The sequence below is a fragment of the Coffea eugenioides genome, chromosome 5, assembly GCF_003713205.1.
Source record: "Coffea eugenioides isolate CCC68of chromosome 5, Ceug_1.0, whole genome shotgun sequence".
NCBI lineage: Eukaryota > Viridiplantae > Streptophyta > Magnoliopsida > Gentianales > Rubiaceae > Coffea > Coffea eugenioides.
Genome location: NC_040039.1, coordinates 49,513,873 through 49,524,719, shown reverse-complemented (window position 1 = coordinate 49,524,719; position 10,847 = coordinate 49,513,873). Strand labels below are relative to the sequence as shown.

General features: G+C 39.4%; 3 protein-coding genes across 3 annotated transcripts; 2 read left to right on the top strand and 1 right to left on the bottom strand.

The window, feature by feature from the left end:
* The first annotated feature begins 654 nt into the window (after nucleotides 1–654).
* On the top strand, nucleotides 655–3,330 carry LOC113770945 (trafficking protein particle complex subunit 3). The gene is made up of 5 exons (XM_027315573.1): nucleotides 655–816; nucleotides 994–1,091; nucleotides 1,294–1,393; nucleotides 2,016–2,198; nucleotides 2,946–3,330. Exons 1-5 carry the CDS (start codon nucleotides 760–762, stop codon nucleotides 3,066–3,068), a joined length of 561 nt encoding a protein of 186 aa, XP_027171374.1. The 5' UTR covers nucleotides 655–759; the 3' UTR covers nucleotides 3,069–3,330.
* A 900-nt stretch (nucleotides 3,331–4,230) lies between these two features.
* Nucleotides 4,231–5,449, top strand: LOC113770482 (protein NDR1-like). Its single transcript, XM_027314951.1, has one exon. It carries the CDS (start codon nucleotides 4,528–4,530, stop codon nucleotides 5,170–5,172), a length of 645 nt encoding a protein of 214 aa, XP_027170752.1. The 5' UTR covers nucleotides 4,231–4,527; the 3' UTR covers nucleotides 5,173–5,449.
* Nucleotides 5,450–5,891: 442 nt separating this feature from the next.
* Nucleotides 5,892–10,680, bottom strand: LOC113771941 (putative multidrug resistance protein). The gene is made up of 7 exons (XM_027316487.1): nucleotides 10,498–10,680; nucleotides 10,101–10,155; nucleotides 9,780–9,967; nucleotides 9,208–9,665; nucleotides 8,572–9,112; nucleotides 6,400–8,363; nucleotides 5,892–6,267 (listed from the first exon to the last, which is right to left on the bottom strand). The coding sequence occupies exons 1-7, from the start codon at nucleotides 10,678–10,680 to the stop codon at nucleotides 5,892–5,894; spliced, it is 3,765 nt and encodes a 1,254-aa protein (XP_027172288.1).
* Nucleotides 10,681–10,847: the final 167 nt, after the last annotated feature.

The following is a 10,847-nucleotide window of genomic DNA, read 5'->3' as shown; positions in this document are numbered from 1 at the left end:
TGTGTAATCAAAAAATACATAATACTTTTGATCATATATTTTAAATAAATTTTTTATTATCGAATCTAACTTTAATCTTTTAAATATTTTTCATAAAATAATTTTATATTGATAGCTATGATATTTAAGGGTAGTTATGTTGAAAACATATATTTAAATAGTTAACAGTAAAAATAGATGAGTAGTTTTAGATAATTAAAATAAAAAATAGTTTTTATAATGATAAATTCATAAAATGACAATAAATATTAATTCTAATATTAACACCAAGTCTCTTCCTCAAGCTTTATATATATAATATATATATATATATATATATATATAGTATAGATAACTAGTGCTAAAGACACACTCATGTACGTGCAATGTAAGAATAAATTAAATTTTATAAAAATCTTGTTAGCGAATTGATAGTTATTTTGGTAGTTATGTCAATTGGCAGTTATCTTGTCTTAGTAATTGAGGATGGACCGTCAACTGGTAATCCAGGCCTCTGTCTCTTCTGATACCACCTCTAACCCAACCCAGCCCTGCTCAAACTTTTCCAAGGCCCATAACGTCATCCTCTGTCCTCCTCCTCGAGCAAAGCCCAATAGATTTTCTAAAAATATCATCAATCTCAGGCCCAAGTAATACAATCCTGAAAACGCTGCCAGGACTCCCTCGAAACTCGCACGCGATCATCAGCTACTGGAGTGGAAACCAAAGTATTCAAAGTGAATCTCGCCGGAGAATTCAAGAGCGTGGAAACCTTCCCCGATGCCTCCCGTTGCTCCCAGATCCGGTGACGCCATTTTCGCCAGCGTGGAACGGGTGGTACGTTACAAAAATAAAAGGAAAAACCAACCAAGATAGAGAGAATTTTCATTTCCTAATTATTCTCCGCACCCAGCGATATCTGCTTTCTATTGCGTGAACTCTAATAGCATTAATAGCTCGAAATATTGAAGTTTTTTATTTTGGATTTTATGGATTAATTGTTTGTTGTGTTAGAACGCGGAGCTTTTCACTCTAACCTATGGCGCGATCGTTCGTCAGCTGCTAACCGATCTGGAAGAGGTCGAGGAAGTCAACAAGCAGCTTGACCAGATGTAATTTACTTCCTCAATACTATTGTCAGCTTTCAATTTATAATAGTATTGTTGATAGTCAGTGTGTTCTAGTTTTCTGTGTTTAAAATAATTTGAGAATAGCCAATTTTGCATTTTTTTCTAAATAAAAATCATAGTTTTTGCTCAGGTATGAGACATTGATGAAGTTGTTTAAACTGGGATATTTCTTATTATGTTGCAGGGGTTATAATATTGGGATTCGGCTAATCGATGAGTTTCTTGCAAAGTCCAATGTTTCTAGATGTGTTGATTTCAAGGAAACTGCTGAAGTCATTGCCAAGGTCTCTTCATTTTGGAGTATACATTTTCTGATATATTGTTATCTTCTGCTCCAAAGGATTTGTATGCTTCGTCTCAAGTTTCAGCTTTGGAGAATGTTCGCCCAGTGAAGATCTCTTGTGTCCCTTGTTTAAATATCATTCTACTAACCATTGCCTTAGATCCATTACCCAATTTTAATTCATCAAAAGGTAGCATTTTGGTGATGCTTGGTTGTTTTTGTTCTTCTTGAAATTCCGCAAGTTTGTATCACAAATTTGCAGTCAGACCAGCAGGAAATGATTTGTCTGTATTAATATTTTTTCCCCTTTCATTTGGTGGCAAAATAACTACAAGTAGGGAAAAAGTTGCATGTTCTTACAGGCTTATGACGGGTTTCTCCCTTCCCTGATTTTTATTCATAGTGCTTGAGCCTAAAATTGGTGATATGTGAAACTTGTTAGTGGTAGCTGAGATTCTGATTGTCTGGTTATTTTTCATACTTATTGTATATTAAAAAAAAAATCTAAAGTTGAACTGAATTGGCTTCTTGTGTTTAGCGTTGTTTGTAAATAGTTGGAAGATCCTTCACTTTTTTGGTGTTCAATGTGATAAATGCTTTTCTTATGGTTCCCTGTTACACAGGTTGGTTTCAAAATGTTCCTAGGGGTCACTGCAACTGTGACTAATTGGGATGCTGAGGGTACAACCTGCAGTCTTGTTTTGGAAGATAACCCACTGGTAGATTTTGTTGAACTTCCTGACACTTGTCAAGGCTTGTATTATTGCAACGTCCTGAGTGGAGTTATCAGGGGAGCTCTGGAGATGGTTAGCTCTTACCTCAATGGACGTTTGGGCCTTTCTGTTGACAATCTTGTCGGACTCGTGCTCTTGTTTGAATTTTCTTTATATTATCTGTTTGTGTGTTTGTTTTTCTCTTTATGCTTTCTGATGAGAAATTTAAGTTTATTCATTTCCAGATGCATGGCTGAAAATGGAATGTGGTTAACCATGTTGCTCGTTCTATTGACCAAAACCACAATTATAAATGAAAAAAAGATTTTCTTTATGGAGAACATTAATACCTTATTCTTGCATTTTACAAGCGGAAGAACAGAGACCTCCTTCAGTTAGTAAAATGTTTACTTCTAGGTTTCTGTCCCATTTCCCAAGTAGTCGTCCGTTCTTTTCTTTTGATTCCATCCGACCCTGGTATAATTTTGTTTATCAGATCTTCTAAGTGCGAACTCCTTTTGGTCTGAGCCATTTCAGGATATGATCGCACAGACGAAATTGCACGCATGCATGCTCTGCAAGCCTAACCTTTTCTGTTTGAGCTGCATGTTAACGTGTTGTGCTTCATAAATTTGTACCATTACATTTTTTACTTTGATAAAATGGTTTGAGCTAAGCATTATTAACTACTTAACAAAGAAATAATCCTACCTACTTTTCATAAAATTAACATACTAAGTTGAATGAAATATTTATTGTGGCCTATATATGAAACTTGAGTGTGCAAACAAAATTCTGTTCCTCCTAACCACATCGTATACTTTTTCCTCCAATGATCAGGTGTCAATGAAAACTGAAGTGACATGGATCCGTGATATGCTGAGAGGGGATGATGCATTTGAAATGCAAGTGAAGCTTGTGAAGCAAGTTCCTGAGGAGTACCCCTACAAAGATGATGAGTAACATGTTGCTTGACCGCATGATCAATGTATATACATAGAGTGCTGTTTAACATCATGGTGTTGTATTTGAGTTCATTCATCATCTTTTTTTCCTCAAGACATGCATATATGGCTTTGCTTGTTAGTCTTAAGTTTGGAAGACAACCTTAGAAGTTTTGATAGACTGGACATGGCTTAAATCTTTTAGGCTGTATGCCAGTTGAGAATGCTGATGCAAGTGAGACAATTCACGTTCTTGTTGCGTTTGAACTTTTTTGCCTGAATAGTTTGGTTGTTAGTTGCTCAGACAGGGGACCTGATATGATGTGGTTGCTAATAAGTTGCTATGGCGTAGCTCATAGTTAAATATCTATTTTAAAATTTCTACTCCAAGCTTCTCGTCCTGTCGGGAGGCAGAACCAAAGAAGTCATGCAAGGGCAGTTCACAGCATACTGGGACGTTTAACCATCTTAAGCTGCTAGTTGGTTATCTGCTGATGTTTTAGGAGATTTAAGTAAAATTACAAATATGCCTCAAAGTAATTGAGCTATTCATTGTTTAGCTTTTATAGCAGGTCCAATTTCTAACGTGACATGATCCCCAATAGATATCCCAACTGAAGCATTGTACCTTTTCCTTCCTTGAAGCGCCTAATGCACTATTTACGCGGTATTGTAGACCAGGCCGGGTCTTCTTTTATCGATTGTTACATTCTTCAAGCCAATGACCAAAACAATTACAGGAGCCAAAAAAAGGAACGGTATTCTCTGGAGCCAAAAAAGGGTAAAATTACTTTTGGATGGCCTTCAAAATTCAACTTAAAGGGTCTTTGTGTTTATTGTGATCCAATTTAGCGGTATATGAGAGTCACAGCAAAGCTCTCTGGCTCGTGAATCGATGAATGTAATCCGCTAAAAGTAGTTCATATCTGACATACCTAAAAGTAATTTGTTCTTTTCAATTACAACATTTTTTTTACTAAAGTAAATGCTCCTCCTAAGTTACCCCAGTGGCCAATACGCATTAAACCACAATTTTCTTAATCTTTACTGCAATAAATGCTCCTCCTAAGTTGCTCCAATGACCAATTCCCATTAAACCACATTGTCCCACAATTTCCCATTAAGAAAAGGTTAACGAATCTACTGCTAAAAGTTTGTGGAGCGTCAAGTCAATGCACGAGTTGACCTTAATTTCTTGGAGCGAACCAGGAAATTTCAGCAGAGATCCCCATTCATGTTACGGAAGTCTCTCCAAAGTCCAAACCAAAAGCAACGCGGCCTACACGTACTGATCAATTTTTCCTTTTAATAAAGCACGAAACACAACAATTATTCCTGCCTGCAGTGTTTCTTCTTTCTAGTCTTCACAATTGAATTGATTCTTTTCTTTCCACTGGCATCATTTGTTTCCTGGTACTACTTTGTTCACTGGTAGTCCCTCATAATACTTCACCGGAGAACCACCATTTTTTCCAAGCATGTCAGACGCCAGCAGCAGTGGAGGAGGGTGTTGCCGATGCTGCTGCAGCTTCATATTGACCTCAGGCCTAACAGCCCTTTTCATGTGGCTAAGTCTTCGTGGGTCTAAACCCTCATGCTCCATAGAAGACTTTTATGTTCCTTCCCTGAATGCAACAGATAATTCCACCACTACTAGAAGCAACCACACTCTTTACTTTGATCTGAGGCTCAAGAATGAAATGAAGGACAAAGGTGTAGGCTATGATGATCTGAATCTCACCTTCTTTTATGTTCAAAATGGTAGCCTTGGAATAGCAAACTATACCGTCCCAAGTTTCTACCAGGGTCATGACAAGAAAGCTCGCCGGAAAGAGCTGGTGCAGACATATGGGGTGCCGTGGGAGGCAGCTTACGGGGCGGTGTCAAATGGGTCCACGGTGACTTTCCGGGTGGGATTGACCACGAGGGTGAGGTACAAGATTCTGTTTTGGTATACCAAGAGACATGGCTTGAAGGTGGGAGCTAATTTGGATGTCAATAATTCTGGTAAAAAAGTCAACAAGAAGGGCATCAGACTCAAGTCCGGCGCACCGGAGTCGGTTCGCTGTCCTGGGCTAGTGGTAATTTCGATTGCATTGTATTTCTTGGTTCTGCTGTTGTAGTTTCTAATTTTTGAAGCATCCTAGATTTAGATTTCGTAGTGAGTGCAGGCCACAGGGTCTTGGTTTAATCCTTTGAGAGGAAGTATTAATCTAAGTATGGTTTCGTCATTTAGTGGAATCCTATATGGTAGTTATTATTGGTAGGTTAAGTTTTCGTTTTACTTAATTCTTAAATTTGTACTCAAATCTACTTTGTACCATTATGATCGTCGATTGGATTTTCTGTAACTCCATAGCTCAGTCTTCCATTGTAAGCCTATTTTCCAGATTATTGATCTTTTCTGCCTTTTTTTTTTCCTTAAGAAAACAAGAGAACGATTGAAACTAGTAGTAGAATTTGCAAGAAAAGAAATAGTAAGCCATGGTTCCGCCTTATCAGATTTTCTACAATACAGTGCACAATCATTTCTTTCATAATTTTTCCTTTTTTTTTGGTATTAATGTACACCTGGAAGAGTAAAACTCTGCCTAATCCCCAAGATCAACTTCCCATTAATGGTAGGTATTATTACATTCTTCAAGGAGCACAAGTCCATCACCAACCAACTCGAACACAAATTTTGGCTATAACAAACTAAATACTGATCTATATACTGATAAAGGGATACCATAATCTTCTCAATCATGAACAACGCAGAAGTTTCAGGTGAGAACATAACTGGAGATGGCTCTTATACAGCCTTACCCACCATCTACGTATACTAAAAGTTTGCTCTATTTCACCGGTAAGGAGAGTTGCTTCCCGGTGTTTTTACAAGGGCATAGTAGGCGCCATTACGTCCTAACGAAAGAAGATCAGAATGTGAACCTTCCTCTGCAACCTTTCCATCCTTGATCACCACAATCGAATTTGCTTTCTGTATTGTGGATAAACGATGAGCCACAACAATGCATGTTCTTCTGGCCGTCATTCTCTCCAGTGCTTCTTGAACTAAGCTCTCTGATACACTGTCAAGAGCACTGGTTGCTTCATCCAATAGTAGGATTCTGGGATTCTTTAATATCGCCCGAGCTAATGCTATTCTCTGTTTTTGACCACCAGACAGCTGAACCCCTCTTTCTCCACAGTATGTCTCGTATCCATCCTTCATCCCACTGTTACAGTTAATATAACATTATTATGTTAGAGGTCACGGAACTCTTTTGTTGCTAGCGGAGTTAGAATAGATTTATCGGATTGGTGCTAAAAGAAATTAGTTTCTGAATTTGTGAACATTGACTTCATACCTTATGAACTCATGTGCATTAGCAAGCATTGCAGCCTTTCTTATCTCAGATTCCTTGGCATCCTTCTTCCCATAGGCAATGTTCTCATAGATAGTTCCAGCGAAGAGGGTTGGCTCTTGGCTGACTAGTGCAATCTGTGTCCTCAAGGTCCTCAAATTGAAGTCTTTTATGTCCCTTTCATCAATGCATACTGAACCTTTAAGAGGATCGTAGAATCTCTCAATGAGTCCAAGGATTGTTGATTTGCCGCATCCGCTTTGCCCAACGAGTGCTACTGTAGTTCCTGCACTGATTTTGAGGCTCAAGCCCTTAAGGATTAATGTCTCAGGTCTTGATAGATAAGCAAAGTGTACATGCTTCAACTCCACTCGACCCCTAATACTTGTTTTGGTTGCGTCATGTCCCTGTGAATCATTTGGATCAATCTCAGCCTTTCTGTCTAGAATTGCAAAAACTGAGCGGACAGCATTGCTTCCTCTAGATATATCTTTTGTCATACTTCCTGCCTCTGCAATGGTATAAGCAGTGAACAGCAGAGCCAAAAATGCTTGAAAGAGTCGCTCTGGAGATATTTGCCCATTTGTTAACAGCCTTCCGCCGTACCAAAATGCTAAAGCTGTAGAAGCCGCTGCCAGAAATTGAGAACTAAACAGGCCAAAACCTGCAAACCAGGATTGTCTGATGCTCTCCTTCCGTGGCCCCTCCAATGTTGCTTGGAACAACCCAAGAATTTTTTTCTGAGAAGAGAAGGCCGTAATAGTTCTATGGTTAATAACAGCTTCACTTGCTAGTTGGCTTCCTTCCTTCTGCGCAATTTGAGCTTTTGCAGACATACTTTTCATCAAAACACTTCTAGCATAGAAGCTTCCTATCACTAATGGCTGAGCAGCCATCATCACCAGGGCTAACCTCCAAGTTAGCACTAGCCCTAGTGCATAAGCAAAAGTAGCTCCAAAAAATGCTTGGGCAAGTAGCGACATTCGGTCACCTACAAGGGAACGAACCATGTTAGCTTCGGTTGATATACGTGCACATATAGCAGCACTAGTATTTTCATCCCGATCAAACCATCCGATCTCGAATGTCATAAGTTTCTCAAGCAGCTTCTCCCTAACTCTTTTGGTTAACTTTTCCCCCATGACAGCGAAATTATAATGTTGCAGGACATTGGTAAAGAAGTTGAAGACTCCCAGGCCGACAAACACATAAGAGTAGTTTCTGGCATGGGATGTGATGGAAGGTCTATCAGGTCGAAAGTAAACTGATATTAACGCTCCCACGCAATAGGCATTTACCGGTTGAACAGCTCCAGAACCTATAGCCCCCATGCATCCAAGCAAGGCTCTGCCCCACTCTGGTGCATTCATTTTCAGCAAACGCCATTGTGAAGGAGCAGGAGAAGCCGAGTGGTCAAACTCTTCGTCTTCAGTGTCATAGTCATCAAATTGGATTGAGTAAGGAGTGGAATACGGTGCACTCCTCGAAAAGCCTGGACTAAGAGCATAGAGAGCTGGGGTCCCTGGTGCACTTGATCTGACGCTCAATGGACTTGGAGGAACAGTCCTTTTGTACGGACTCTTCCAGTCACTCTGATAGTTAAAGCTATTGTCAGCTTCATTTTGCATCGTTTGTTGCTGCAACTGCACCATTCTAAAGTATTCCCCACCATTTTCGCCATTCATCTGCATAAGCTCATTGTGGGTGCCTGATTCAACTACTTTCCCTGATTGAAGAACCACAATCCAATCTGCCATTCTAATTGTGGAGAGACGATGAGCTATGACGATTGCAGTCCTCCCCATAGCTGCATTATCAATGGCCTGCTGCACAATATTTTCAGACTGTGTATCTAATGCACTTGTAGCTTCATCAAGCAGCAAAATTTTTGGATCCCTCAGCAAAGCCCTTGCTATGGCTATTCGTTGCCTCTGTCCTCCGGATAATTGAACTCCAAATTGTCCTACCTGGAGAAATCCAGTGTCCAAACACTTGATAATTGAATAATGGCAGCACTTCAAGAAATTAAAACACAAAAATTGTAGCATGTGAACAGAGTCCACACCACAAAAATACACACTCCAACACACACCCGCAGAGGAAACCATTTTGAAAAAAAAAAACATAGGTACCAGAAAGATAATAGTCTCAGACTCAGAGGTAGAGATGCCTTACTTGAGTGTCATAAGCATCAGGTAATTTAATAATGAAGTCATGGGCATTAGCAGCCTTGGCTGCTGTTTGCATGTCTTCCATAGATGCTCCATCCCTTCCAAAGAGGATGTTTTCTTTTATGGAAGTTGCAAAGAGGACTGGTTCTTGATTAACCAGACCCATTTGGGATCTTAACCATTTAAGATGAAGTCTCTTTATCTTGTATCCGTCCAAAAATATTTCACCTTCAATAGGGTCATAAAATCTTTGCAGTAAGGAAACAATGGTGGACTTGCCAGAACCACTTCCCCCAACAAGTCCCACTGTTTTGCCTGCTGGGAATACAAGATTCAGGCCTTGTAGGACGGGTGTATCCGGCCTTGAAGGGTAGCTAAAATAGACACCTTTGAACTCAATTTCTCCTCTCACATATGATAAAGCTTTCCCCTTTTTATCTTCATTATCAATGGTCGGCTGCCTATCAATCATCTCAGTAATCCGAATAGCAGCAGCCTTTGCTTCCGTGATGGCAGTAAGATTTGGAAGTGCAGTCAAAATATTTCTGCAAGCATTTTGAATAGTAAGATTTAATAAAGAGATTGAACAAAGAAAAACTAATACTCCAACTGACAAGTATGCTAGAATGAAATCGCTCACAATCCTCCCATGAGAACATTGAATCCTGCAACAAAAACGTCTCCACCCTTCTCTCCCCTTTTGCTAACTAGAAGGGAACCAGCCCAAGCTTGGAAAGCCCAGCTAATATAAATACCTCCCATGCTTCCCAGCATCAAGCCTCTTGCAAACCCTTGCTTTATACCTAGTTGCATAGTGTTTTCAAGCGCATTGCTAAACTTCACAAGAGTTTGATTCTCTGCTACATAAGAATATACAGTTCTGATTGAGGAAATTGCTTGTTCTGCGATTCCACCAGCAACTCCATAAGACTCAATCATTTTCATGCCAACGTTCATCATTAATGTCCCAAATCCAAGTCCAGGAACAATGAAGGTGAGGCTTAATGGTAGAGCAGCAAGTGTAATCTTCCAGGACAAAATGAAGGAAAATATGAGGCAGAAGAAGAAGGACCCCATGTAAGCCAGGCAATCGGGTATCTACATTCAGAAGATGAAATTGTTTTAGAATTTGGCGGAACAATTATGATGTCCTTAGTGAGTGCATTTTGGTGGGATGACAATTGACAAGAGAGACGAAAGTGAAATGCTTACCTTTTCACCTATGGTGACTTGGATCGTATTGGAGTCTGCCGAGATAGTGGTAACAACCTGAAAAGTGGTGGAAGAATCTGCTGCTTGTGTGTCAAAGAAACCAACATCTTGCCTAAGCACAGATTTCAGGTACTCCAGTCTCATCCTGGAAGTCTGTCTTTCTGCTGTTCTTGCCCAGCACAATCCCTCTGCCACCATCCAAAAAAAAATAAAAATAAAAAAAATAGAGCTTTTAAATATGTGGGCAAGTTACATCAGAAGGATATGCATGTATGCCATGCATCATACAGCACTAGCTAATTTAAACTAATTTCTGCATACCAACAAAAGCAGATAGTCCAACTCCAATTGCAACATAGAGTAGCCTGAGTGCAAACTGCAAGATTTTGAAGATTAAAACAGCATGTTAATAAGTTGATGCAACGTTTTTGATTCATTTTCTACTGGATTTGTTGGCAAGTGGTGTCTGAGCTAGTATTTTCGCTAACTCGTGCTAATCTAACTCCAAACTTGCGCACAAGTGACTGAAGATATCAAATCCACAACCTCAAAACACAATTGTTTGGCCTTTTTTGTCATGCATGATAAGGGCTACATAATATGTTACACCATAGAGAGTTATGTTTGTTAAAACATTTTCTCCCCCTGATCTGACTCCATAATGTTAACTGGATTAGCAATAGTTGAAGACAACAGCATGTTAATTAACTTTTGTTACCTCATTAACGGTATCGAAAGAGAGTGCACCACTGGGATTTCCGTAAGTATTGATGACATCGCTTAACATAAACATCATTAGAGGAATCTGCAATCCATCTCCAATGCTACCTAACGTCCCAAAAGTCATCAGCAGCTTGTCCACTCCATCAGCATATCGAAACATGCCATTGTTACGTCCCATTTCTGAGTTCTAATTGCCCCCTCCAAGAGGGAGTATCACCTTTTGAATACGCTAAATATGCTACTGCCGATTAGCCGAAATATATTATCTGAAGGAGGTCTCTATAGTTTCTGGACACCATGTTCTTCATAAATAACATAAATTAATTACAGAATCTAGAGAGTTTA

Excerpts from the sequence above, each read along its gene's own strand:
- LOC113770945 (XM_027315573.1), top strand. The coding sequence starts at position 760 with ATGCCTCCCGTTGCTCCCAGATCCGGTGACGCCATTTTCGCCAGCGTG. Across the intron at positions 817-993 it reads TCGCCAGCGTGGAACGGGTG|AACGCGGAGCTTTTCACTCT; the intron begins GTACGTTACAAA and ends TTGTTGTGTTAG. Across the intron at positions 1,394-2,015 it reads CTGCTGAAGTCATTGCCAAG|GTTGGTTTCAAAATGTTCCT; the intron begins GTCTCTTCATTT and ends CCTGTTACACAG.
- LOC113770482 (XM_027314951.1), top strand. The coding sequence starts at position 4,528 with ATGTCAGACGCCAGCAGCAGTGGAGGAGGGTGTTGCCGATGCTGCTGC.
- LOC113771941 (XM_027316487.1), bottom strand. The coding sequence starts at position 10,680 with ATGGGACGTAACAATGGCATGTTTCGATATGCTGATGGAGTGGACAAG. Across the intron at positions 9,968-10,100 it reads TGGACTATCTGCTTTTGTTG|AGGGATTGTGCTGGGCAAGA; the intron begins GTATGCAGAAAT and ends GGATGGTGGCAG. Across the intron at positions 6,268-6,399 it reads AATGCACATGAGTTCATAAG|TGGGATGAAGGATGGATACG; the intron begins GTATGAAGTCAA and ends TAACTGTAACAG.